The sequence below is a fragment of the Leptodactylus fuscus genome, chromosome 3, assembly GCF_031893055.1.
Source record: "Leptodactylus fuscus isolate aLepFus1 chromosome 3, aLepFus1.hap2, whole genome shotgun sequence".
In the NCBI taxonomy this organism is placed as follows: Eukaryota; Metazoa; Chordata; class Amphibia; order Anura; family Leptodactylidae; genus Leptodactylus; species Leptodactylus fuscus.
In genome coordinates this window covers 77,105,568-77,133,511 of record NC_134267.1, presented here as the reverse complement: position 1 = coordinate 77,133,511, position 27,944 = coordinate 77,105,568, and the positions used below count along the sequence as shown (strand labels likewise).

Genomic DNA, 27,944 nt, shown 5'->3' with positions numbered 1-27,944 from the left:
TGTGAGGAGGTGGAGTCTAAGAACATAATGGGTGCTATTACGCCTGGAAATCTTTATATAAAAAAACAAAAAAACTTGCAAGTCTTCAGTAGGTGATACCTTTTTTAATGACTAACTAATAATGATGAAAGAATATGACGTTTCGAAGCTTCCTCTGGCTTCTTCTTTAGGCATATATATCGGACCACAATGGAGTCTGCTGTGGTCCGATATATATGCCTAAAGAAGAAGCCAGAGGAAGCTTCGAAACGTCATATTCTTTCATCATTATTAGTTAGTCATTAAAAAAGGTATCACCTACTGAAGACTTGCAAGTTTTTTTGTTTTTTTATATAAAGATTTCCAGGCGTAATAGCACCCATGGAAAATGTAGGGCTCTGAATATGAACAGAACCTGAGAGCTTGAACTTTGCACTGCTATAGTGGGGGGAAGGGGTTGTGTCTATCAATTGTCAACTAGTTCTAAACAGCAACAAGACACAGCAATCAAAATGAGATTCTGGGTCAGAATAGCCTATGGGGCTTTTTACATATAAATATATATTTAAAAAAAAACACTTCTGTAATATACTTTATTAATCTATCAAACCTCCTTTTAATAGAACCGATTTCCTGCAGCAAAAATTTTAATTACGTTCCCCTCCCTTCCCAAGCTACCCAAGTAGTTCAGGGCCATATGTACTGTGAGGCGAGATAAGCAGTTCAGAGACGGACTGTGCCAGGTCACTCACTGTGACAGTCTGAAAAGCAGGACTTAGAAGTGGCCTCTTCCCATACCTGCCCTCTCCCCTTTTCCTTCATCATAGTTGTAAGTTATGGTCAGAAGGGGGTGGACGGTGAATTCATGCAACCACTTCTGTATCCTGGTTTTCGGACTGTGTCACAGTGAGTGTGAGTGACCCACTGCAGCCCTCTCCATCTTAGGGTCTCCTTAATTCCTAAAGGACTCTGTTCTGCACCTCAGTTGAGAAGTGAAACTATCTCAGTCCTCTATTATCCTCATGTCTGTCTGTGTGAAATCAGACATGACAGTCAGAGAAGCAGGGCAGTAGTCATGAATGAATGATCGTCCACCTGCCTACCTGTAGATAGTCACATATTACTTGCGTGTCTGCAGGAAGGCAGTTGGATGGTCATGCTTCATTCATGACTATTACCTTACTTCTCTGTCATGTCTGATATAGCCCACAGCTCCCCCAATCTCTCTTGAGTTGTGTATAGGCCAGCCAATGGGTGAACCCTCCACCATTGCTGGACCTGTCACATCCTGCTATGTGGCAGTGAAATTGTCAACACATGGCAGAGAATCCCTGGTAACCAGGAGGAATTATTGATAGCCAGAAAGGACTCACAATAAGATAGTAGTGGTACATATAATAAATTGCCAGAGCTTTGAAAGACAGAGGGGGAGAAGGAACGCACTTATAGGTCTGAAATGACTTAAATATGACAATATTCACCATATCTGAGGAAATGGATGAAACACCACTGTTTGTGGCTGCTACATTCAAAATACTTCGAGACCAAAAATAATAATAAATAAATATTGTATTATTATTAGAGATGAGCGAGCACTAAAATGTCCGAGGTTCGAAATCCGATTCGAACAGCCGCACACTGTTCGAACGGATTTCGAACCCCATTATAGTCTATGGGGGGAAATGCTCGTTTCAGGGGTAGGCAAAATTAGATAAAATTATACTTACCAAGTCCACGAGTGACGGTCGAGCTGGATTCTCCTTGAAGTCTTCTCCCGGCACAGCGTCTCCACGTCTTCTTCCGGATGGAATTCACTCTGCCTAGGCATCGGGAGAGTATGCCCGCGCATGCGCAGTCGGCTCTGCCTAGGCCGGATGCCTAGGCAGAGTGAATTCCAGCCGGAAGACGCCGCGGGAACGCTGCACGGAGAAGACTTCTAAAGGTAAGAGAAGAACCAGCGTTGATTGGCAGAATGTATAGCATTCTGCCAATCAACGCTGGTTCTGCATCGAACCTTAAACTTCGAACAGCTAGTAGTGTTCGATCGAGTACGAGTATTTCGAATACCGTAGTATTCGATCGAACACCTACTTGATCGAACACTACTCGCTCATCTCTAATTATTATATGTCTTTATAATGTTGAAGTAATTAACCATATAAGTCAACTGCTGTAGAGATCTGTTCTGCTGATATCAATGCACTCATCCAATTTTTTTGCACTTTTTTTTATATTTATTTTATACAGTACCTTGAAGACCATTCAAAATAGAAGTAATTTCTAATGGCTTTAATGGACCTGAGCCAGAATTTTTACTTTCTGAAGAATCAAATGGTGACTCGTCCAGATCACATGGCTGGAATAAAGGTCTTGAAAACAGTCTGCACTGTTTAGGGCAGTTTTCATCTTTTTCTGACCTGGATCTGCTGTGATCTGTTTCCGTTTTAGTCTGTAAGTAAGAGATTGGGAGAATGACTTACATCCTTTTTTAGGTGCACTATCTTTCAATACATATCAGCAGATAAAAATAACAAGTTGCATGTAACATGCTAACATATCACATACAGAAACATTAGCATACACATATATACATGAAAAATTAAAGCAGTTTTAGATGCCCAAGGCTGTTATGGTTGAAGCTTTTATATTCAATCAATTCTGCAACATAAAAAAGCTACGTTGTGCATGTACTGTGCGGATATGTACATTCCTACATACATGAAACTTAGAAAGTTGCAAATGAAATGTGTGACCCACAAGGGCAGAAGCTGTAATAGTGAAACGTTTGTCTAGTTTAAATCTTTCAGTATGTGATAGTGGTACATAAAGTGACTTCTGTTAACTAAATAAGTATATATATATATATATATATATATATATACACAGGTATATATATGATGTTTAGATTATTTTAGAAAGTATTTTTAAGTTCTGCTTAACACAGGCATAAAGTATTCTTAATGATCGCTTTCCCTGTATCATTATATAGATAGAAGATTGTCAGCCTTCCTAAACAGATACTGTTCCAAAGTTCGAGAGATAATTATTTATACTTGACAATCTACAGGGCTAAACAAAGATCTAGATGTATACTTGGAGTAACCAAACAGTATAAATGATTAAGTCTACAAGCATGCTCACATTGAACTGTGGGGGTATTCTTTTTCTAAGTCAACAATCATGTGCAGTATAAATTGTTTTTTTTTTTAACATCATATTTCCTAAGTCCTGGAGCATGCTCATTAGGAACCCGTGAATCTCATTCCATTCTAAGTCGGCGACCATGTGCAATAATGGAGAACAGACGGGTTGACTCGAATATTATTGGTAGCTAATAGTGGAATTTCTTAGGACGCCTGGTGTACCAATGATAGGTGGTGATTTGTAAGGATAGATAGGAGGGGGGGAAGGATAGTTAATAAAAGAGGCACTGCCGAGCTTTCTGATAAACACGGAGCAATGCACCACAGAGGACACCAGTACATGGCAAAACATGTTGGGGGGCTGCTTGTTTCTTTATTTTAGATCAGTCACTGAATTTCTAGTGTCTTTTTATTTAACCAAAGTGAAGGTGGAGAAAGTTAAATAAAATTAGAGTTATTTCAGACAGAAATGCATGAGATAGCCATGGGTTAGGATAGAATGAATTAGTAGCTTTATATATGCAATTATAGCTATAAAAAATTATATTACTGCCTGAGTAGGAATTTATATCCAACACCTTTAATGGTATATTTGATGAGATAAGATAGTTACGGTCACTGAAATTTTAAATCATAGATGTGTTCACCAGTTTTAATGTGATATGATTAAAAGTTATATTTTATAGGGGTGGAAATTGAACCTTAGTCGCTATATGGGACTCTTCCTCATAACCTTGTTGAGACCTTCACTTTAAACAATACATGACACAACCACTAGTAAAACTAGTTAAAATAATGAGGGGAACCAACATTCTCCAAAGAGCTGTGATCCCTTCAGACATCTGACTGCAGTGGCGACCCATTCTAAATGTGAGTCAGCAAGTTTAGTCCTACAGTAAAGAGATCTGCACAGAAATCAGGCACAGGCCTAGCAATTGGATGGTATTTGTTGTAGCACATCTGTTTGAATTGTAATACAATGGTCCCCTTGTAGTCCCCTCACAAAATCCAAAGTCCAATATGCCCCCTGCAGTATAAGTGTGTACTTGTTGTCCACTTTCTGGCCATTTCCAAGGCAATCTCTGTATCAATGGAAGAGGTCACTGAATGCTCAGTAGCAACCCCCCAGCCCCCTAACTCCAGTGCTCTGGGCCTTGGTGCTGAGCTGGATAAGTAGTAAAGAAGCTGCAGCAATAAATGTCATAATCCTTTGCAACCCCTTTAAGGCTTCATTCAGATCATGTTTCTTTACATACATTTAATGATGCAAAAAAATGGACATAAATGGATGCTAACACATGGCCATCTGTTTACAGAGATATCAATGTTGAAGAAAAAAAAATTATCCGTTTCCCTTTACTTTTTTGAAACATAGTATGCCATACTTTTGTGTCCATCCAAAAAAAGGACAGAAACAGATGACCACTCATTTGTGTCTGTTTTTTGATTTTGTTAGATGGATGTGAAAAACATGATCTGAATACAGCGTAATATTGTTCAAAGAGATTAAATAATTAAAAATACCTTAATTTTTCTCCTATGTTTTATTTTTGGTACACTTTTATCTGCTGGTCTGATGGTCTTGTCAGTCTTAACAAATTCCTCATATCTAAAATTTCAAGAAAGAGTGAACAAATAAAGTTTACTTTCAGTATCAGGTTAAATTAATATTATTAATATTGTATTTTTATGAAGCATACATAAATAATATATACATAGCAAACCCTGTATACAATCAAGTACATTTCACCGCATATATCAATTAGGGGGGTTCACACCAGCTCCCAATCTCCGGCAGGCAGTTTTCAAACCCATTCATTTGAATGGGTTTGAATAGTGTCCACCCGTGAGCGTCTTCTGCTCCCCGCAGCAAAACCGTTTTTTTTAATCGGACACAAAGTTGGACATGCAGGACTTTGTGTCCGGTTAAAAAAACCCCTGGTTTCGCCGTGGAAAGCAGAAGACGCTCACGAGCGCTCATCGGCGGACACTGAATGCAGGTTTCCGTCTTTTGCCGACAGAAAACGAAAACCTGCATAACAGAGACCGGGGTGAAGATGTGAACGAGCCCTTACCAGAATAAATATTCCCCTTTACATGTGTGATTATCCTGTTATTATCATTAATCCCTACATGTAAAGGTCCTCAAGAATGACAAAGAGAGAAAAAATTTCGAATTCAATATGATAAAATTCAGATCAGTGACAAAAGGACTCAATCCGTCACCTGGATTTAAGAGCTCTTACATGGACACTGGACAATAACTCCAGATGACTCCAAACTCCCCACCCAAGTCATCACCTCTATATCCAGTGTCCATGTAAGAGCTCATAAATCCAGGTATTGGATTGAGTCCTTTTGTCAGTGATGATGATCATGAGGTGACATATAAGTAAGAACTAACATATCACCTCATGAACTGATTGTCTCTGTGCTTTAATGCTTGCAAATGAAATGTTTCTAGTTAGCTAATAAAGGTGCCCTACATACAATATTTTTGCCTATTTGACACAAAAGTATCAAACATTGCATGATTTTTTTCTGGATAACATAGTACTACACTATTTTTCCCAAGATTTGGAGAAAAACAACTTCGAAATGTTATGCAAATTAGGCAATTGGAGCAGTGGAGGCGGAGCTTTATCTCTGGAAGCATTGCTCTTGCTGCTCAGATACACCCGACCTGAACAATGCTCAAGAACCTGAAGGCCATTTTCTATTGCACCAACTGGTTCATTTGCAGGACTTCAAGACTTAAAAGTTGTTTTTCCTCCAAATCAACAAGGTATGTTGTCTATCACTATAATCTACTCTGGAAGTAGATGGTAGAAGTAGAATTTGCTTAGGGGAGGTAGTAGACTCATTGAACATGCGATATATGGCACTGGGCATTCTAGCCTGACTGTTCCAAACTCAAATGATACATGAGTTCAAGTCAGCAGACCCATGAGATCATTGCTATCTTTGATGGTGTAAGTTGTGGTCAGTAAAGTGGCACATAATATAACTATAAGGTATGAACACTACAAACTTGTTAGTAGCCATATGCATATATTCAGTATACATTAAGACACTAAGACATTAAATATATTTATATCATTGTTCAAAATCATACCGTAGATGTTCTTTGATGCATGCTGAATACATTTCCGATTCTTCCTCCTCTTCATTATCTTCCACCTTGATCTCAGCATTACTTTCCATAATTTCATCCTCTTTCTTCAGCAAACAAGTTCTGTTTAAAAAGAATTTTATTAAAATATGTTTTCAGACATTAAGTAATAGGAGACATTTACAAATGTATTTTCGCAAACTGACAACGCTGGGGCCCGCCCCCATCATTGCCAGAGAACTAATTTACACTGTCAGAAGAGCGGGTCTTATAGCTCAGCGTCATTTCTGGGCTGTGAGGATCGCTGTCCTGACTGTATTCTTCCATAGCCTTGTACAGTCAGAGGGGCGTTTTCTACCGCCTTGTGATGCCGCTCGGCTAGAAGGCTCACCTTTCCAACAGTGGAAAGATATTGGTGCCGAAACTAACTACAACAATAGCTCCATCATGGTGAATACCGGCAAAGTATATATATATATATATATATATATATATATATATATATATATATATATATATGTTCAAATCGCCCCCATATCCCTAGAATACATATAACACAAAAACATTACTGTTGAAACACATACACATTTGATATCCCTGTGTCCGAAAACCCCTGGTTCTATTTACATTGGTGAAATATTATATTATTATGTTATTAAATATTTTCCAAATTTTTTTGCTTCAAAATTTTTTTCCCCATTTTTCTCCTCTAAAACCTTAGTGCATTTTATGGTCCGGTGCGTCTTATAGTGTGAAAAATACGGTAACTATAATCACATTAAACCTTCAGTTAATAATATTGTTTCAAAATGAGTCTTCTTGTAAGTCTGGGCCCACAGCAACTGTTTCATCTTGTGAGCACTGTTTAGGGGAGGCCAAATAGTAGGTTTATACACAACTACAAGCCTCTAGAGGACCCTACATATTGATGTTTGTGGGACTCCAAAGGCACCAGTAGCTTCAAATATCTGTTTGCTGTTTTGTAATTGAATTTTAGAAGCTGCTTTCTTAATCTGATGAATTTGTCCGGCAGAAACCTGCCACTATACTTTTATCTGCACAAACCCATATGTGCTCTAAATCAGCCACAAATCTCTTCTCAATACGATGATCACACATAAGTTTCATGAAAAATCTAATGTTTTCATTCGAGGCATTGCATTATTTGTTGCTTTTCGGCAGCAGAGAGATCATTTTTCTTTCCCATATTGTTTTAAACTTGTGGCGTGGTTAATAATGTGTAACAATGTGTATTGTTGTTAGGCTAAAGCCCCACATTGCGGAATAGTTGTTTTTTTGCTGTTACAGATTTTGCTGAATTTCTTTTTTAGCCAAAGTTAAGAGTGGCTTGAAAAGGAATGAGATATATAAAAGAAGAACTTATACTTCTCTCTTCAGATAAATCCATTACTGACTGTGGCAGCAAAATCTGAAACAAAGAAAGGAGCTTTTCTGCAACATGGGGCCTTAGCTGAAGATGGGCGAAGCTCTCAAGATTTGTTTTGTGTTTGGAGGCTCGTGTCCTCAGTTCGTTTCGGGACCAACAAGTTCGTTACGAGCCACACTTTTAAATGCCTGAAAATATAGTGTAAATTACTCTTAGGGCTCCTAGGAACCTATCTATCCAATTTCTAGGTTTCTAAAGCAAATACAGCCAAAGTTATGCGACATGTTAATGTGACATGTATGGTGAGCAGAGGATACAAATTCTGAGTTTAACCATACACTGCACTGACACTTGCTGTCACACATATAATATTTAAAATGCTCCATAGATTACCCACTTATTAGGGAAATGCACCTGCCTGTGATTTTTTAAATATACAGGGTGGTTATATTGCAAATCGCAATGATTTTGTAGAAAAACTAGCCCGTTTTGATGGCTTGTAAGTCTACTGGGGCTTATTCTTATTTTGGAGACAAACCTGTGGCTGTGAGACACTTGAAAAGTGATGAAGAATTGGCTTTCCAAAAAAAAAAAAAAAGTCACCAAAGATTATCCCGTGATAGGAGTAGTTGTGAAATTAAAAGTTTTTTTTTCTTTTTATAACAACAATGTGGTAATGACACCAACAATGTGCTATATAGTGAAATGTGTTGGTGGACTAGGCCACAGGACAAGGGAGTGGTGGTACTGGTAGCTATTTAGGAGTAGCATCAGCAGTGGTACAGTAAATACAACATGATGATAAAGGTAGACGAAGAAACTACTATTCAGCATTAGCTGGAGGTGTTTGAAGATCCATTTAATTTTTTCACACTACCTGTATACAGTTTCGTTCTTTTAGGTGCTTCAACACCACCGGCAGCACTGAACATGAGTGGTTGTAGTTCTTAACAATGTGGTTGTCGTAGTAGTCGTCGTCGTCATCATCTTCTTCTTCTTCTTGAAACAAATAAGGGTCAGCATCCTCTCCTGCCGATGACATATCAAAGGCCCCTTCTGCATCCAAGGTAGAATATTCATCCTCCTCTTCCAGTCTAGGAGTCCCAGTTTCTCAACCATAATGACCCTGACCTGGATACTCATCCTCCTCCATCAACACAAGGCGATGATGTTGACTAAAATGTGGAAACTGTTCCTCCTCTTCCATCTCTGGTTGCTTGAGGGATCATATTACTGATGCTGCAATCATCCCTGCTGACAAATTTGCTGGCTTCATCAAAGGGCTTGAGAATCTGACACACTTCCCTCGTGAGCCTCCAATGATGTATCTCAAAGTAACACACTGTTCCTGTGGTCTGCTGCATGTAATAGTTATTCACTGCCTTCTGCTGTTTACACAGACACACTTCGAGTTGGAAAGGCAGACTTTTTTTGCGAACGGCTGAAATGTGCAGAGATTTTTTCTGGCCACAAGGAGCACTTCTTATAAGCCACTATACAGGATAATAAAGTGGCGAATCACCAGAATAAGGACCTATGCTATACAAGGACAATGTGTTATTCATCCTCACTGCAGCACAGCAACAATATAGGTGCCTGTGTCACTGGTGATGGTTCTCAGTTGGAGTTGACAAGGAGTTATCTAGCAAGATATTTGCTGCAGGATACAGCAAAACAGTTCCTCTGCTGTGTGGCTCCTCTCATCCAGGGTCATTAATTGCAAAACTGCATGACAGCACTTTGCCTTACACCCATGAAATGAGGGTGGAGAAGGAGGAAAAGGATTGGAAGCAATGGCTTGCCCTGGTGAAGCTGGTGGCAGGAAACAACCCAGTGAGGAGGATGGGCCCTGCATGGTTTTGGAATTGTGATTCAGGACTGTAGCCACTGCCGCTAAAAACATGGACCCAGTGAGCCATGAAAGCCTTGTCCTTGTCCACTGCTTCTCTACGTGTCAACAGTGGCGTGCATATTTCCCCAAACTGACGGCATCCAAGGAAAGGCCCACGTTCTTTGACACATGGCAGTATAAAGCAGAGAAAACATTCCTACAGAAATAATGGTGGCTAGGTATCCTCCACTGAGGTTGAGCACATGCCATAAGTTGTCAAAACTCAATCCACTAAATGGTATGGCAGTGACTCCACCATCAGCAGCTTGGCCAGGTTCAAGCTAAAGCTTCTCCGGGCAGGCATTTTGGATGTGGAGTCTGCGCAATTGCTGGAAGTACTATCACCACTGCACCACCTTCTTCATCTGAGGTCATCCTGTCACCCTGACCATGTCCCATCCGCAAGAGAATCATCATCAGCAATGTTGTCATCTTCCCTGCTTTTTTTTCTAACAAATCAGCATGGCCATACACACCTTCAGAATTTCCACCTCAAGATATTCCCCTAGGTCCCATACCAGAATGACTATTAGTGTAGTAGTAACAAACACCCCTTCCACTACAACCTCCACCATCACAAACAGGCATCATGTCTTCCTCCTCTGTCTGTTCTCATCCTGCTCATCAAAAAAAGGAGGAGGACTGCTCTGACTAGGAGAAATAGATTGCTGAGCAGGTGCCACATTACTACCAGGGATCTGTGTCATTTCAGAAGACTGTTAACCCTTTAAGTGTTGCACAGGAGTTAAGTGAGAAACTGAAATTTAGACATTTATTTATTTTTTCAATAATACGTTCATTAAGCCCAAAAATGTACACATTCAAAGGGGCTTAACACATTCTCACTGAAGGCATTTTTCAGTTTTAACAACCTGCCTTCTAAACCCTGTAACTTTTTTAATATTCATTCACAGAGATATACAAGAGCTTAATGTTTGCAGGGCAAATTGTTCTTCATGGAATTGGAGGAAAAGTGCATTTGTGCGACTTTCATATGGGTTTTGTTTTTATGGTGTGCACTATTCAGCCTAAATGACAGGCTACCTGTATTCTATGTTTCGGTACGATTCCAGGGATACCACATTTATGTAGTTTTGTTAAAATTTTAACCCATTTACAAAAATCCAAAACTTTGCAGAAAACTAATTTTTCTTAAAGTGTGACACCTGTACCTTTTTATATTTCTGTGTACATGCATAGCGTGTACATGCATAGGGCGTCTTTTGCAAGGCCAAATATAGTTTTTAGTTATACCATTTTTGGAAATGTCTATTGCTTTAATCACTTTTTATTAAAAATTTTATCAGAGGCAAATTTTTTTTATAGTAGTAGTTTACAGGTTAAATGTAGAGATGAGCGAACACTAAAATGTTCGAGGTTCGAAATTCGATTCGAACAGCCGCTCACTGTTCGAGTGTTCGAATGGGTTTCGAACCCCATTATAGTCTATGGGGAACATAAACTCGTTAAGGGGGAAACCCAAATTCGTGTCTGGAGGGTCACCAAGTCCACTATGACACCCCAGGAAATGATACCAACACCCTGGAATGACACTGGGACAGCAGGGGAAGCATGTCTGGGGGCATAAAAGTCACTTTATTTCATGGAAATCCCTGTCAGTTTGCGATTTTCGCAAGCTAACTTTTCCCCATAGAAATGCATTGGCCAGTGCTGATTGGCCAGAGTACGGAACTCGACCAATCAGCGCTGGCTCTGCTGGAGGAGGCGGAGTCTAAGATAGCTCCACACCAGTCTCCATTCAGGTCCGACCTTAGACTCCGCCTCCTCCGGCAGAGCCAGCGCTGATTGGCCGAAGGCTGGCCAATGCATTCCTATGCGAATGCAGACTTAGCAGTGCTGAGTCAGTTTTGCTCAACTACACATCTGATGCACACTCGGCACTGCTACATCAGATGTAGCAATCTGATGTAGCAGAGCCGAGGGTGCACTAGAACCCCTGTGCAAACTCAGTTCACGCTAATAGAATGCATTGGCCAGCGCTGATTGGCCAATGCATTCTATTAGCCCGATGAAGTAGAGCTGAATGTGTGTGCTAAGCACACACATTCAGCACTGCTTCATCAAGCCAATACAATGCATTAGCCAGTGCTGATTGGCCAGAGTACGGAATTCGGCCAATCAGCGCTGGCCAATGCATTCTATTAGCCCGATGAAGTAGAGCTGAATGTGTGTGCTAAGCACACACATTCAGCACTGCTTCATCAAGCCAATACAATGCATTAGCCAGTGCTGATTGGCCAGAGTACGGAATTCGGCCAATCAGCGCTGGCTCTGCTGGAGGAGGCGGAGTCTAAGATCGCTCCACACCAGTCTCCATTCAGGTCCGACCTTAGACTCCGCCTCCTCCGGCAGAGCCAGCGCTGATTGGCCGAAGGCTGGCCAATGCATTCCTATGCGAATGCAGACTTAGCAGTGCTGAGTCAGTTTTGCTCAACTACACATCTGATGCACACTCGGCACTGCTACATCAGATGTAGCAATCTGATGTAGCAGAGCCGAGGGTGCACTAGAACCCCTGTGCAAACTCAGTTCACGCTAATAGAATGCATTGGCCAGCGCTGATTGGCCAATGCATTCTATTAGCCCGATGAAGTAGAGCTGAATGTGTGTGCTAAGCACACACATTCAGCACTGCTTCATCAAGCCAATACAATGCATTAGCCAGTGCTGATTGGCCAGAGTACGGAATTCGGCCAATCAGCGCTGGCTCTGCTGGAGGAGGCGGAGTCTAAGGTCGGACCTGAATGGAGACTGGTGTGGAGCGATCTTAGACTCCGCCTCCTCCAGCAGAGCCAGCGCTGATTGGCCGAATTCCGTACTCTGGCCAATCAGCGCTGGCCAATGCATTCTATTAGCCCGATGAAGTAGAGCTGAATGTGTGTGCTAAGCACACACATTCAGCACTGCTTCATCACGCCAATACAATGCATTAGCCAGTGCTGATTGGCCAGAGTACGGAATTCGGCCAATCAGCGCTGGCTCTGCTGGAGGAGGCGGAGTCTAAGATCGCTCCACACCAGTCTCCATTCAGGTCCGACCTTAGACTCCGCCTCCTCCGGCAGAGCCAGCGCTGATTGGCCGAAGGCTGGCCAATGCATTCCTATGCGAATGCAGACTTAGCAGTGCTGAGTCAGTTTTGCTCAACTACACATCTGATGCACACTCGGCACTGCTACATCAGATGTAGCAATCTGATGTAGCAGAGCCGAGGGTGCACTAGAACCCCTGTGCAAACTCAGTTCACGCTAATAGAATGCATTGGCCAGCGCTGATTGGCCAATGCATTCTATTAGCCCGATGAAGTAGAGCTGAATGTGTGTGCTAAGCACACACATTCAGCACTGCTTCATCAAGCCAATACAATGCATTAGCCAGTGCTGATTGGCCAGAGTACGGAATTCGGCCAATCAGCGCTGGCCAATGCATTCTATTAGCCCGATGAAGTAGAGCTGAATGTGTGTGCTAAGCACACACATTCAGCACTGCTTCATCAAGCCAATACAATGCATTAGCCAGTGCTGATTGGCCAGAGTACGGAATTCGGCCAATCAGCGCTGGCTCTGCTGGAGGAGGCGGAGTCTAAGATCGCTCCACACCAGTCTCCATTCAGGTCCGACCTTAGACTCCGCCTCCTCCGGCAGAGCCAGCGCTGATTGGCCGAAGGCTGGCCAATGCATTCCTATGCGAATGCAGACTTAGCAGTGCTGAGTCAGTTTTGCTCAACTACACATCTGATGCACACTCGGCACTGCTACATCAGATGTAGCAATCTGATGTAGCAGAGCCGAGGGTGCACTAGAACCCCTGTGCAAACTCAGTTCACGCTAATAGAATGCATTGGCCAGCGCTGATTGGCCAATGCATTCTATTAGCCTGATGAAGTAGAGCTGAATGTGTGTGCTAAGCACACACATTCAGCACTGCTTCATCAAGCCAATACAATGCATTAGCCAGTGCTGATTGGCCAGAGTACGGAATTCGGCCAATCAGCGCTGGCTCTGCTGGAGGAGGCGGAGTCTAAGGTCGGACCTGAATGGAGACTGGTGTGGAGCGATCTTAGACTCCGCCTCCTCCAGCAGAGCCAGCGCTGATTGGCCGAATTCCGTACTCTGGCCAATCAGCGCTGGCCAATGCATTCTATTAGCCCGATGAAGTAGAGCTGAATGTGTGTGCTAAGCACACACATTCAGCACTGCTTCATCACGCCAATACAATGCATTAGCCAGTGCTGATTGGCCAGAGTACGGAATTCGGCCAATCAGCGCTGGCTCTGCTGGAGGAGGCGGAGTCTAAGATCGCTCCACACCAGTCTCCATTCAGGTCCGACCTTAGACTCCGCCTCCTCCGGCAGAGCCAGCGCTGATTGGCCGAAGGCTGGCCAATGCATTCCTATGCGAATGCAGACTTAGCAGTGCTGAGTCAGTTTTGCTCAACTACACATCTGATGCACACTCGGCACTGCTACATCAGATGTAGCAATCTGATGTAGCAGAGCCGAGGGTGCACTAGAACCCCTGTGCAAACTCAGTTCACGCTAATAGAATGCATTGGCCAGCGCTGATTGGCCAATGCATTCTATTAGCCCGATGAAGTAGAGCTGAATGTGTGTGCTAAGCACACACATTCAGCACTGCTTCATCAAGCCAATACAATGCATTAGCCAGTGCTGATTGGCCAGAGTACGGAATTCGGCCAATCAGCGCTGGCCAATGCATTCTATTAGCCCGATGAAGTAGAGCTGAATGTGTGTGCTAAGCACACACATTCAGCACTGCTTCATCAAGCCAATACAATGCATTAGCCAGTGCTGATTGGCCAGAGTACGGAATTCGGCCAATCAGCGCTGGCTCTGCTGGAGGAGGCGGAGTCTAAGATCGCTCCACACCAGTCTCCATTCAGGTCCGACCTTAGACTCCGCCTCCTCCGGCAGAGCCAGCGCTGATTGGCCGAAGGCTGGCCAATGCATTCCTATGCGAATGCAGACTTAGCAGTGCTGAGTCAGTTTTGCTCAACTACACATCTGATGCACACTCGGCACTGCTACATCAGATGTAGCAATCTGATGTAGCAGAGCCGAGGGTGCACTAGAACCCCTGTGCAAACTCAGTTCACGCTAATAGAATGCATTGGCCAGCGCTGATTGGCCAATGCATTCTATTAGCCCGATGAAGTAGAGCTGAATGTGTGTGCTAAGCACACACATTCAGCACTGCTTCATCAAGCCAATACAATGCATTAGCCAGTGCTGATTGGCCAGAGTACGGAATTCGGCCAATCAGCGCTGGCTCTGCTGGAGGAGGCGGAGTCTAAGGTCGGACCTGAATGGAGACTGGTGTGGAGCGATCTTAGACTCCGCCTCCTCCAGCAGAGCCAGCGCTGATTGGCCGAATTCCGTACTCTGGCCAATCAGCGCTGGCCAATGCATTCTATTAGCCCGATGAAGTAGAGCTGAATGTGTGTGCTAAGCACACACATTCAGCACTGCTTCATCAAGCCAATACAATGCATTAGCCAGTGCTGATTGGCCAGAGTACGGAATTCGGCCAATCAGCGCTGGCTCTGCTGGAGGAGGCGGAGTCTAAGATCGCTCCACACCAGTCTCCATTCAGGTCCGACCTTAGACTCCGCCTCCTCCGGCAGAGCCAGCGCTGATTGGCCGAAGGCTGGCCAATGCATTCCTATGCGAATGCAGACTTAGCAGTGCTGAGTCAGTTTTGCTCAACTACACATCTGATGCACACTCGGCACTGCTACATCAGATGTAGCAATCTGATGTAGCAGAGCCGAGGGTGCACTAGAACCCCTGTGCAAACTCAGTTCACGCTAATAGAATGCATTGGCCAGCGCTGATTGGCCAATGCATTCTATTAGCCCGATGAAGTAGAGCTGAATGTGTGTGCTAAGCACACACATTCAGCACTGCTTCATCAAGCCAATACAATGCATTAGCCAGTGCTGATTGGCCAGAGTACGGAATTCGGCCAATCAGCGCTGGCCAATGCATTCTATTAGCCCGATGAAGTAGAGCTGAATGTGTGTGCTAAGCACACACATTCAGCACTGCTTCATCAAGCCAATACAATGCATTAGCCAGTGCTGATTGGCCAGAGTACGGAATTCGGCCAATCAGCGCTGGCTCTGCTGGAGGAGGCGGAGTCTAAGGTCGGACCTGAATGGAGACTGGTGTGGAGCGATCTTAGACTCCGCCTCCTCCAGCAGAGCCAGCGCTGATTGGCCGAATTCCGTACTCTGGCCAATCAGCACTGGCTAATGCATTGTATTGGCGTGATGAAGCAGTGCTGAATGTGTGTGCTTAGCACACACATTCAGCTCTACTTCATCGGGCTAATAGAATGCATTGGCCAGCGCTGATTGGCCGAATTCCGTACTCTGGCCAATCAGTGCTGGCCAATGCATTCTATTAGCTTGATGAAGCAGAGTGTGCACAAGGGTTCAAGCGCACCCTCGGCTCTGATGTAGCAGAGCCGAGGCTGCACAAGGGTTCAAGCGCACCCTCGGCTCTGATGTAGGAGAGCCGAGGGTGCACTTGAACCCTTGTGCAGCCTCAGCTCTGCTACATCAGAGCCGAGGGTGCGCTTGAACCCTTGTGCACACTCTGCTTCATCAAGCTAATAGAATGCATTGGCCAGCGCTGATTGGCCAATGTATTCTATTAGCCTGATGAAGTAGAGCTGAATGTGTGTGCTAAGCACACACATTCAGCTCTACTTCATCGGGCTAATAGAATGCATTGGCCAGCGCTGATTGGCCAGAGTACGGAACTCGACCAATCAGCGCTGGCTCTGCTGGAGGAGGCGGAGTCTAAGATCGCTCCACACCAGTCTCCATTCAGGTCCGACCTTAGACTCCGCCTCCTCCAGCAGAGCCAGCGCTGATTGGCCGAATTCCGTACTCTGGCCAATCAGCACTGGCTAATGCATTGTATTGGCGTGATGAAGCAGTGCTGAATGTGTGTGCTTAGCACACACATTCAGCTCTACTTCATCGGGCTAATAGAATGCATTGGCCAATCAGCGCTGGCCAATGCATTCTATTAGCGTGAACTGAGTTTGCACAGGGGTTCTAGTGCACCCTCGGCTCTGCTACATCAGATTGCTACATCTGATGTAGCAGTGCCGAGTGTGCATCAGATGTGTAGTTGAGCAAAACTGACTCAGCACTGCTAAGTCTCTGCATTCGCATAGGAATGCATTGGCCAGCCTTCGGCCAATCAGCGCTGGCTCTGCCGGAGGAGGCGGAGTCTAAGGTCGGACCTGAATGGAGACTGGTGTGGAGCGATCTTAGACTCCGCCTCCTCCAGCAGAGCCAGCGCTGATTGGTCGAGTTCCGTACTCTGGCCAATCAGCGCTGGCCAATGCATTCTATTAGCCCGATGAAGTAGAGCTGAATGTGTGTGCTTAGCACACACATTCAGCTCTACTTCATCAGGCTAATAGAATACATTGGCCAATCAGCGCTGGCCAATGCATTCTATTAGCTTGATGAAGCAGAGTGTGCACAAGGGTTCAAGCGCACCCTCGGCTCTGATGTAGCAGAGCTGAGGGTGCACAAGGGTTCAAGTGCACCCTCGGCTCTCCTACATCAGAGCCGAGGGTGCGCTTGAACCCTTGTGCAGCCTCGGCTCTGCTACATCAGAGCCGAGGGTGCGCTTGAACCCTTGTGCACACTCTGCTTCATCAAGCTAATAGAATGCATTGGCCAGCACTGATTGGCCAGAGTACGGAATTCGGCCAATCAGCGCTGGCCAATGCATCCCTATGGGAAAAAGTTTATCTCACAAAAATCACAATTACACACCCGATAGAGCCCCAAAAAGTTATTTTTAATAACATTCCCCCCTAAATAAAGGTTATCCCTAGCTATCCCTGCCTGTACAGCTATCCTTGTCTCATAGTCACAAAGTTCACATTCTCATATGACCCGGATTTGAAATCCACTATTCGTCTAAAATGGAGGTCACCTGATTTCGGCAGCCAATGACTTTTTCCAATTTTTTTCAATGCCCCCAGTGTCGTAGTTCCTGTCCCACCTCCCCTGCGCTGTTATTGGTGCAAAAAAGGCGCCAGGGAAGGTGGGAGGGGAATCGAATTTTGGCGCACTTTACCACGTGGTGTTCGATTCGATTCGAACATGGCGAACACCCTGATATCCGATCGAACATGTGTTCGATAGAACACTGTTCGCTCATCTCTAGTTAAATGTATTCTAGGGAAAGGGGGTGACTCTTTACTTTTTTATTACTTCTGTGGTATATGCATGCTTATAAATTTGTATAATATTTGAACATATAAAAAGTCTTACTCTTCTTTTTTATCAGCAGCACAGTCCATCGCTTGATCTTGGCAGACTTCTTCCTCTTTTTGTACAATGACTTGTTCATCTGCAATGCTTTCATTTTTTCCCTCTAAATCTCTTTCACTGTGACATGGATCATTTCTGTCTAGCACCTAAGCAAAAATGTTGAATTAGAGAAGACATTTGGGTGGCACTAAGTTTATTATAAGTTGACAACTTGGCAATAAAGCATTCCTGAATTGCACTGAGGTATTAACAAATACAAACAACAGATAAAGCTGTAGCAGAGTTAAAGGGCAATATCCAGTTTCGAAAAATTACCTGCAAATACATCCACACCAGGGTTAAATATTCACTGTTCCCTTAAGCACCTTTTGCTTGGCTTTATTGTTCTAACTGCTACTTGTATCACTATTATTTACATGTAGTAAATCTATGGTCAAACTACATTTCCCATGAATCATCTGCCTGCTCTCACTGTCTGTGTTTTGTGTCTCACAGGAGGGGAAATAAGCTTGCAAACAAAACATCACAGCAGCATGTGACCTCAGATGTGTATATAATTACAGAAGTGTATATAATTACATGCCACTAGGAACATATCCAAATCTCTATAAGCACATGGAGATCTCCTTTCTTTTTTCTTTCACTTTTTGTTGATTTTCTTTGGTTTCACTAGTTGGTAATACTAGCTAGATGTGTTACTCACAGAGTGCAGCCTTTGTTGTTATGTTGCAGCACATTAAGGTCTCAGTTTAGCAAATATAGCACATTCAAACAAAATACTTTGTAAGTCTAATAAATAAAAAACAAGGAAGAATCCCATTTTACTGATGTTTCCCTCTAACAATACAACATAGAATATACATAACGTAAAATAAATCTAATGTAATTTACAAATTAATAAGAAGTGAACATGTGATTCTGTTCCTGCATTAAGGGGAATGTGTCAAGGCTCACAGGCCGTAATATAATGCAATTTGAGCCTTCATCAAAAAAAAAAAAAAGCTTTAGGCTAAAGCCCACGTTGCGGAAAAGGAGCTTTTTCTGTTGCAGATTGTGTTGTCGTTTTTTGAGCCAAAGCCTAGATTGGCTACAAAAGGAATAGGAAATATATAGAAAGTACTTATACTTCTCCCTTCTGATCAATCCACTCTTAGCTTTAGCTAAAAAAAAATGGAGCAAAATCTGCATCATGGAGCCTTAATCTTATTCTCACCTACTAGCTGTGCTCACTGTGCCGCTGCAGTTTTTCATTGAAGCCAGTGGAGTACACCTTGACATCAGTGTGCATTCACCAGCCCTTTCGCATCCATTTAGTCTAGTGAATCTGGGGTGTATATCTTTGGCTTCACTAAAGAACAGCTCAGGCACAAGAGTACCAAAGATGAGTCCAATGAGACTCATAGAATTCATCTTAGGTAAGAAGAAAGCTTTTTATTGTGCACCCTTTATTTATTTAACGAGGCTGCAGATTGCGTTATAACAAGCCAATTTGGGATACTAAGCACCCATTCCATAAGGAAATGTGAATTTTTAATGTCCTAAACAGTCCTGAAAAGTTCCCTTTAACTTTGACAGAGAAAGAGGGCACATGGATATGACAGTTTCTTACACCATGAGACAGGACTGCAGCACTGTTTACAATAAAAATACCAAAATCGCTAAACAGAGCAAACATGACTACATTCGTCACATTGACGACTGTGCAAGGAAGAAAAAAAAAGGAGAAAAATGCTTTGTCTATCTTGTCTATCACACTGACTCCAAAAATAATGTTTTAAATGCATTTCTAAGTGGTTAATGGAACAAATATTAGTATTCTTATACAACTTACAATTTCCCTTTCTTCTGATGGGACTATATCATTATTATTGCAAACATCATTGTTTTCACCAGACTCTTCTTTAGGATTTTCCACACTTTCAGCTTCCTGTTTCAGGGGAACCTTGCTTTCCAATACAATGTCTTTATTAGATTTTGCAACTTTTGTTGGCAGGTCCATATGGAAAAAGATACTTGTAGAAGTACAGTATTCTTCAAAACCATACAGATATCTGTAAAACAAATTAATATATATATAACTGAAAATAATCAACGGGAAAACTATTTCCAAATATGTTAGAGGATTCTCTAATGGATGAAATTCCTGTTTGCAGGAACCTAAACTTATTAGCCAGAGCAGAGGATGGCTACAAAAAAAAAAAGGGTTGCTCCCTCTGGAGGACTCATCGCAGCCAAACATCAAATAAATATTTCAAGATGTTAAATAAAAGACATTGTAAAGAGTTAACTCAAAGATTAGTACTAATATTGAATTATCTGCCTACAGATTTTGCATTTATAGCATTACCATCTTTAAACCAGTTTATTTTTTAACTATGATGTATCAAGGTTTTTTTTTTCATTACGGGCTTATGGCATTCACTGGAAGGGGCCTACAGTCTGTAGAAAATGCACAAGGGAGCTTCCATTCACAGGAACTATCAGTGTGTTTCTGCTTAATAGCTTTCAGTACTTTGCAAATAGATCCATTGCTGACAAACAAAATATGAAGGTAATTATGTGGAATGTGAAAGGGCTCCACTTCCCCCCAAAAAATATATATGTATATGTGAGAACTAATGAATGCAGCTGCATGCTGTTGTGAGTGAGCTGCAATCATCTCACCCCCCATGCCCTCCTCCTGGTGTCGGGAGACTTCAACCATGTCTCTCCAGCATCCATTCTACCAGGTTTCACACAGTATGTAACCTGCCACACAAGAGACAACAAAACGCTGGACTTGCTCTTTGCCAATGTAAAGAATGCATATAACTCATCTGCCCTATCACCCCTAGGCAGATCGGATCACAACCTGGTACATCTGCGACCCATTTATACTCCACTGGTGCGCAGAGAACCGGTGGTTACCCGTACAGTGAAAATTTGGTCAGAGGAAAGTGTTGAGACTCTTAGGCACTGTTTTAATATAACATTATGGGAAGTGTTTCAAGACTCATTCCCAGGTGACATTGAGGGACTCACACACTGCATAACGGACTACATTAATTTCTGTGTGGACAGCACGGTACCAATTAGGAAGCTGAGGTGTTTCTCCAATAACAAACCATGGATCAACTCTGAGATTAAGGCCCTTCTTAAAGGGGCTCTATCACTGGGAAAAGTCATTTTTATCTAAACACATGCTTGCATAGGCTTTAGAAAGGCTATTCCACACTTACCTTTTGTATGTAGATTGCCTCAGTGGTCTCTGAATAAGTCCGTTTTTATTCATATGCTAATGAGCCTCCAGCCAGTACAGGAAGTTCCCAGCAGCCTCCTCTCTCCCATTATCTTCTATGTGTGTGAAGCAAACAGGAAGCGAGTCATCAGCAGCAGCAGGAGCCGTCTCCCATAGAAGACAATAGGAGAGGTGTGCACCTTCTATCGTGCACTAGTCTAATTAGCATATGAATATAAACGGACTTATTCAGAAACCAGTGAGGCAATCTACATACAAAAGGTAGGTGTGAAATAGACTTTCTAAGGGCTATGCAAAGGTGTGATTAGTTAAAAATGACTTTTCCTAGTGATAGAGCCCCTTTAAGGAGAAAAAAAAGAATCTTTAGGTCTGCAGACAAAAATGGCCTGGGGGAGGTGCAAAAACAGTTGAGACAACTGATCAGAGAAGGGAAAGCCATATACAGGCGGAAGATGGAACTACAGATGGGGGAAGGTAGAATCTCGAAAGTGTAGGACTATCTGAAGGCTATATCTGGACATAAATAAAAGGCTGGCCCTCAGATAAAAGGTGACAGGAAGTGGTTTAACGAGCTTAATAGATTTGACTCCAAACCAACTGTCCCTTCACCAGCATGTCAGTCAACCCCCCTCTCCTCACACACCAAGAACCAACCCCCACCGACCTGCAGTCAACTGCAATCTGACTATTTGATCCTCAAGGAGTCTCAAGTGTGTAGAGAAATCAAAAGGATTAAAGCAGACAAGGCTGGAGGTTTAAGCGCAAGGGTTCTTAAAATTTGCAGTGACCAGCTGTGTGGCGTTATTACGCACATGTACAATATGAGTCTAAAGCTGGGAGTGGTACCTCAACTGTGGAAAACATCTTGTGTGGTACTAGTTCCAAAGCAACCCAACCCGATGGGCTACAATGACTACCGACCTGTAGCACTGACATCCCACCTGATGAAGGTCCTAGAGAGACTGGTCCTGACACACTTACACTCTCTAGTGAGCTCCGCTGTGGAACCCCTCCAATTTGCCTATCGGCCGAGCATTGGGGTAGATGATGCCATCATCCACCTTCTTCACAGAGCTCTCTCTCACCTGGAGAACCCCGGGAACACTGTGAGAATAATGTTCTTTGATTTCTCCAGTGCGTTCAACACCATTCAGCCAGGGCTATTGAGGGAGAAGCTGAACCTTGGTGGTGTGGACCATCACCTGTCCTACTGGATCCTAGACTACCTCACAAACCGCCCTCAGTATGTGAGAGCCCGGGACTGTGTGTCTGACACTGTGGTCTGTAGTACAGGGGCACCACAAGGTACAGTTCTTGCCCCATTTCTCTTCACACTGTATACTGCTGACTTTAGGCACAACTCATTCAGCTGTTACTTACAGAAGTACTCCGATGACTCTGCAATAGTAGGCCTTATCACTGATGGCGACGATAGGAAATACAGAGACTTAAATCGTGATTTTGTTGAATGGTGCCAGCAGAACCACCTCAGGATTAATGCTGGGAAGACCAAGGAGATGGTGGTGGACTTTAGTAAACGGAGAAGTGCTCCGACCCCGGTGGAGATCCAAGGAACATGCATTGAGATAGTCAGGACCTATAAGTATCTGGGTGTGCTCCTCAATAATAAATTAGACTGGGCTGATCACCTGGAAGCGTTGCACAGAAAGGGCCACAGTAGGCTCTACCTGCTCAGGAGGCTGAGGACCTTCGGAGTCCAGGGGACACTTCTTAGGGCCTTCTTCAACTCTGTGGTTGCTTCAGCCATCTTTTTCGGTGTGGCCTGCTGGGGGAGCAGTATATAAATCAGGGACAGAAATAGACTTGACAGGCTGATCAGAAGGGCCAGCTCTGTCCTGGGGAACCCCTGGACCCATGACAGGTGGTGGGTGACAGAAGGATACTGTCCGTGGTGAGCTCCATGCGGGAGAACAAATCCCACCCCATGTATGAGACCTTGATGGCACTTGGCAGCACTGTAAGTGACCATCTGCTTCACCCCAAGTGTGAGAAGGAGCGCTATCGCAAGTCCTTCCTTCCAACCGCGATCAGGCTGTATAATCTACATCAGACCAAGCGAAGATCACTCCGCACAGAAAACTAAAGATTATGATTATGAAGTCTTCCTTCTTTTTTTCCTTAGCTGCTATGGACTCCTAGTATATCTTCTCTTCTCAGCTTATGTGTGTCTGCTTCTGTAATATATTACTGTGTATTATCCTGTAAATAATAATAAATTACTATGCTGCTGTAACATATTGAAATTTCCCTACTGTGGGACTACTAAAGGACTATCTAATCTTATGTCCATGGGTATTGTGAGAAAGTGTGAGACACTATATCTCCCCCAGATTCCTCTCTTAGGCTGGTCTTCACATGACCGTAGTGGTTTTTGTGGTCTGCAATTTGCTGATCAGCTACTCTAAATTTCATTTCAAAAAGTCATTGCGAAGATGTCCGTGTCCAGCTGCACGCGCCCATAGAGTTCTATGGGACAGTCTGTGCCATGCCGTGATGTCTGTGACTTTGCAGACCTGCGGTATTCAGTGCAGACCCCGGTCACGGCACGACACACCACGGATAAAATATCCGTACAATAAAATGTGTCCGCAAATGGTCTGCAATTGAGAACCCACAATTGCGGACCATTTGCGGACTAAACTTACTGTCAAAAAAGATCAGCCCGAGGCAGTGATCACACTACCGCTGCTGTCCGCCCCAGGGCTTTCGTTCATAAACCCCAGGAAAACTGGACATGGGACGGCTTGCCGGCTGTCAGCTGTAAAACCCATTGATTTGATTGGGTTTTTAAAGGTGACCGCTGGTGTCTGCAAGCGGCCTCTCCGCCTGGAAACCATTTTTTTGCACGAACACAAGGTCCCACATGCATGACCTTGTGTCCATGCAAATAAAAAACAGTTTCCAGGCGGAGAGGCCGCATACGGACACTGGCAGTCACCTTTAAAAACCCAATGAAATGAATGGGTTTTAACCCTTTCACTGCCAAGGGTCTCTGGAAATTTTGCACCTCCAGTAGCCAGAGCAATGTTCACAGTTTTGAGATGGACAAATCAAACCTAAATTGCAACATTAAAAAAGCATCCAACTCCCCCATACCTATATATTTTCTTAAAGTAGAAACCTGCAGCATTGTCTCAATGCCACTTGGTACTGTATACGAACAGGCACCTTCATGCAATTTTGATTTAAAGCGAATGTTTTATGAAAAAAATGCAAATAAATGTATATTAGTTGCTAAAAGCGGAAAACAAAAAAAAAATTAAATGCACCAAACCTCCTAAAAATAAGAGTTCAACATGTGCATTCATATCACTATGGCCTACACCCGCATGCATGTTTTCATAAAATCACCAGAACTGGAAGGAACAAAAATCTGCGTTGAAGCTGGAAATGTGAAAAAAGTATTATCCTATAAAATGTAGGGAGTACAGTAAAAGTAAGTGAACCCCTAAACTCTCTATATTTTTTGAAAGTAGACAAGCTGAAGATTACAAATGTCTTAATGGGTCATCAATAGCCACATCCACCTTCATGCAACTTTGTGACAAACACAAATAATTTTTTGAAAAAATGCGCTAACACACATATTTGCACCTAAAACTCATGTTCAATCTCAGATTCATATACAAAATACAAAATAATAGCTTATGGTGTATACAATATATGTACCGCAAACATCAACTACAACAAGAGCTCGGACTCCCAAAAACATGAATACAGAAGACAGGCAGGATTTTGCGGTTATTCACTAACATGTTAAAAATATATACTGCACCTTGCAAACTGTGACTGTGATACCAATATTTAACTTTTTCCAGATTACACAGCATACCGTATATAAAAATACAATTTAATAGTTCATATATTACAACCACCTTCATGCAACGTTCAGGCAAACAGAGATTGCAAGCAAAAATTGCACAGAAATTCAAATTTACCACTAAAGTGCAGCTCAAGCAATCCCTTTCTGCAAACAAAATGTACTTTCCAAAAAAACTGCAAAATATGAGGAGTTCATACATACCACACATGTATATATTTACAGGGCCGGGTGTTAAAGAAACACCAAAATCGCAGAAATGCGCCATCCCATTTTGTGCATGCAAATTAAATAGGACTTTACATAAAAATGTTATTTTCCAACCCCCTATAAAAATTTAATCTATACCTTCATCTTTAGTGATAATCATTATTACTATTATTTTAGCGTGTAACGGACATCACTAGAGACGTATTTTACTGTAGAAAGCTCAGGTATGGGCAGGACAGGGATTGGGTGAAATGTAAACTTTATTCATGACTTTGTGTATATGTTGTGTAAGTGTTTGGTGTGACTTTATTTTGGCGCTGTGACCTGGACAATGGTAAACGTCTGGATCACAGCGCCGATAAACTTCCTGGTTATTTTTAGAGAGTATTACATAAGAATACTCCACTAGTAAAGCTCAGGGGGGAAACATATTATACCTGTATGTGACAATCAGAGAGCAAATGTATAGTATGCGCTCTGATTGGCAGGAAAAGGGTTAATAGGGACATAAGAGTCTCTGCCACCCCCCTCCTGGTGTCAACTACAAGTTATGCACAGAGTCAGATTGTTTCTCTGTCTCTATGCACGCTGCTGGGCTGCTCGTGTCCCCCTCCCTTTTTTGTTACATTTCGCAAATTGCTTGCTTAGACAGGAGGGAGCACACTTTAGAGCCCTATATCTTTGGACTGCATCAACATATCTTGATGCTTTAAAATGCACTTTAAAGAGGAGAATCTCATCTTTAAAATTATATCAAGTACTTGATGATGCATCTTATAGTTTTGGAGCAATTCACTGTTGAAAAGCTGTTGGGAATTGAGATCTGCAGATGGATCTCAAAGCCAAATAGCGATTTCAACAGTGAATCACTCAGAAACTGTAAGTTGTATCATCAAGTTCTTGACATCATTTTAAAGATGAGATTTTCCTCTTTAAAATGCATTTTAAAGCATCAAGATATGTTGATGCAGTACAGGGATATCAGCATTATTAGGGAGGACGTACTAGCTACGTCCTCCGCTACTGATGTGCCACCTTGGGAGGACGTAGAGCTACTTGCTTGGCAGTGAAAGGGTTAAAGCTGACTGCCGGCAAGCCATCCCCTGTCCAGTTTCCCCGGGGTTTAGGACAGAAACCTCGGGGTGGACAGCAGTGGTAGTATGAACACCGCTTTATGTGTGGTGACTGAGGTCACATAGCTGTAGCAAAACCTCATATGGGAGCTTAATCACTTCTTATCCTACAGCAGGAAGGAGCTTTCAAGCACAGGTGGGAGTTGGGCCTCATTAAAGGCTGCACAAAGGTACCAGATATGCATGCCCACTCTCAATCTTGCTCTTTAATTTGGCACTGGAGTCACTGTTGAGCTCCCATCAAGTTTTCCAGGGTAAGTGGGCAATTGAGATCACTGAAGATGAAGAACTCAGGAAGGTTTTCTGGATTCATATTGAATCTGGGGAAGCAAAAGCACTGGAGTGATCGTGCCCATGTAGTAGGCTGTGAAGATATCTGAGACATAAGCACTCCATTAGATATCTCAGAATTAGAGAGGCCATAGTCCCAAATACCTATATATGTTATACATATATAAAACAGAAATTACAGAGGTAGCATAGTTTGCCCAGTTCTATCATTGCTGGGAAGAAACCACCTTTTAATGACATTGAGCATCTCCAATTTTCTGTACTCATTACAGATGATACAGTTGTTACTCAAGCATACCAACATTTAAAGCTAAATGAAGCTATGGGAAGGTGAACACGCATATACCCACAAAAAACTATTAGCAACTATGGAGGATGGAGGGATCAATGTACCGAATATTAAACATAATAATCTAGCATGCTTATCTAGATATGTGATTGACTGGGTGAAAATAAATAGTTTCTATTCAAACTGCACTCTGGAAAATAGCTTTTTGGCTCAGTGGGGCTTGGACGCATTATTGCATATGGTGGTAGGTACAATACCCTTTGGAATTAAAAATTCACTGACTGACAAATATTGTTATGATCTGGAGAGTACTTCATCGGCAGTTTAGGATAGTAACCGGCTTTTCGAAACATCTGTGGTCAAATCCAGAATTCTATCAGGGTACAACTAATTATTTACTAAATGGTCTAATAAAGGAATTAAAGAGGACCTTTCACCATATCTGGGCACATGTAGTGTTATATACTGCTGGAAAGCTGACAGTACGCTGAATTCAGCGCACTGTCGGCTTTCCCGATCCGTGCCCGGTGTAAAGCGCTATCGGTCCCGGTACCGTAGCGCTTTACAGTCAGAAGGGCGTTTCTGACCATTAGCCAGAGACGTCCTTCGGCCTCGCGGCGCCAATCGCGCTGTGCTGTGGAGCGGGGAGGAACGCCCCCTCCCTCTCCTGATAATACTCGTCTATGGACAAGCTGTGCGAGCAGAGGGAGGGGGCGTTCCTCCTGGCTCTCACAGCACAGCGCGATTGGCGCCGCGAGGCAGAAGGACGTCTCTGGCTAATGGTCAGAAACGCCCTTCTGACCATAGAAGAGCTACGGTACCGGGCCGTAAGCTCTTCACACCGGGCACAGATCGGGAAAGCCGACAGTGCGCTGAATTCAGCGCACTGTCAGCTTTCTGGCAGTATATAGAACTGCCTGTGCCCGGATATGGTGAAAGGTCCTCTTTAAGCTAGTTTCTCATCTTCTTCATATGTCAAAGTCCAGGTGGTGTACCGTGGTGGAGCTCACAATAAAACTTTTACACGTCATAACATGTGTTACCAGTAACTATGAAAATATTTTATGGATAAATTGATTCAAATTTT

General features: G+C 43.0%; 1 protein-coding gene across 1 annotated transcript in view; it reads right to left on the bottom strand.

Moving 5' to 3' along the window:
* Positions 1-27,944, bottom strand: part of ARID4B (AT-rich interaction domain 4B) — a 133,180-nt gene that overhangs the window by 10,168 nt on the left and 95,068 nt on the right. Inside the window, exons 15-19 of the mRNA XM_075267766.1 lie at positions 19,687-19,906; positions 17,856-18,001; positions 6,238-6,357; positions 4,647-4,731; positions 2,230-2,428 (exon numbers count right to left, since the gene is read on the bottom strand). Of these exons, the coding sequence (XP_075123867.1) occupies positions 2,230-2,428; positions 4,647-4,731; positions 6,238-6,357; positions 17,856-18,001; positions 19,687-19,906 (770 nt within the window). The remainder of the gene's footprint in view (positions 1-2,229; positions 2,429-4,646; positions 4,732-6,237; positions 6,358-17,855; positions 18,002-19,686; positions 19,907-27,944) is intronic.